The sequence below is a fragment of the Nestor notabilis genome, unplaced genomic scaffold (genome assembly GCF_000696875.1).
Source record: "Nestor notabilis isolate BGI_N333 unplaced genomic scaffold, ASM69687v1 scaffold30959, whole genome shotgun sequence".
NCBI classification, from domain to species: domain Eukaryota; kingdom Metazoa; phylum Chordata; class Aves; order Psittaciformes; family Psittacidae; genus Nestor; species Nestor notabilis.
The window spans coordinates 7,531-7,951 of NW_009944618.1; the positions used below are offsets into that span (position 1 = coordinate 7,531).

General features: G+C 55.3%; 1 protein-coding gene across 1 annotated transcript in view; it reads left to right on the forward strand.

The window, feature by feature from the left end:
- LOC104411942 (dynein heavy chain 17, axonemal-like) overlaps window positions 1-421 on the forward strand; it is a gene marked incomplete at its 5' end in the record, with an annotated part of 17,582 nt that overhangs the window by 7,524 nt on the left and 9,637 nt on the right. Inside the window, one exon of the mRNA XM_010022499.1 lies at window positions 28-195. Coding sequence (XP_010020801.1) covers window positions 28-195 — 168 coding nt within the window. The remainder of the gene's footprint in view (window positions 1-27; window positions 196-421) is intronic.

Below are 421 nucleotides of genomic sequence, written 5' to 3' on the forward strand. Positions count from 1 at the left end.
GTGACGGGGTTGTGCTGTCGTCTGAAGGAGCTGAACGACAACCTGGCAGCTCTCACCGCAAAATTTGAGCAAGCTACAGCTGAAAAACTCAAATGTCAGCAGGAGGCTGATGCAACCAACAGAGTCATCATGCTGGCAAACAGGTACCAGGCAAGCCCTGACTGTGCCCACTGCTCCCTGGCATTGCCTGGTGACAATGACATGGGGGTCATGGAAGCATAAGACCCCCCCGTGCCCTCCCCAGATGGAGGAATCCTGAGTATGAATTGGGACAGAAATCTGGGGAGGTTGGGGAATACAGCCATGGAGCCATGTGCTTTGGTGTGGGCATAGCCAAGTGAGGAGGGTTAATCCCAAGGGCCATGCGGCATCACAGCTGAGTGTCCCCTGGCACTGCAGCAGCCACCATATCCTCTGACAC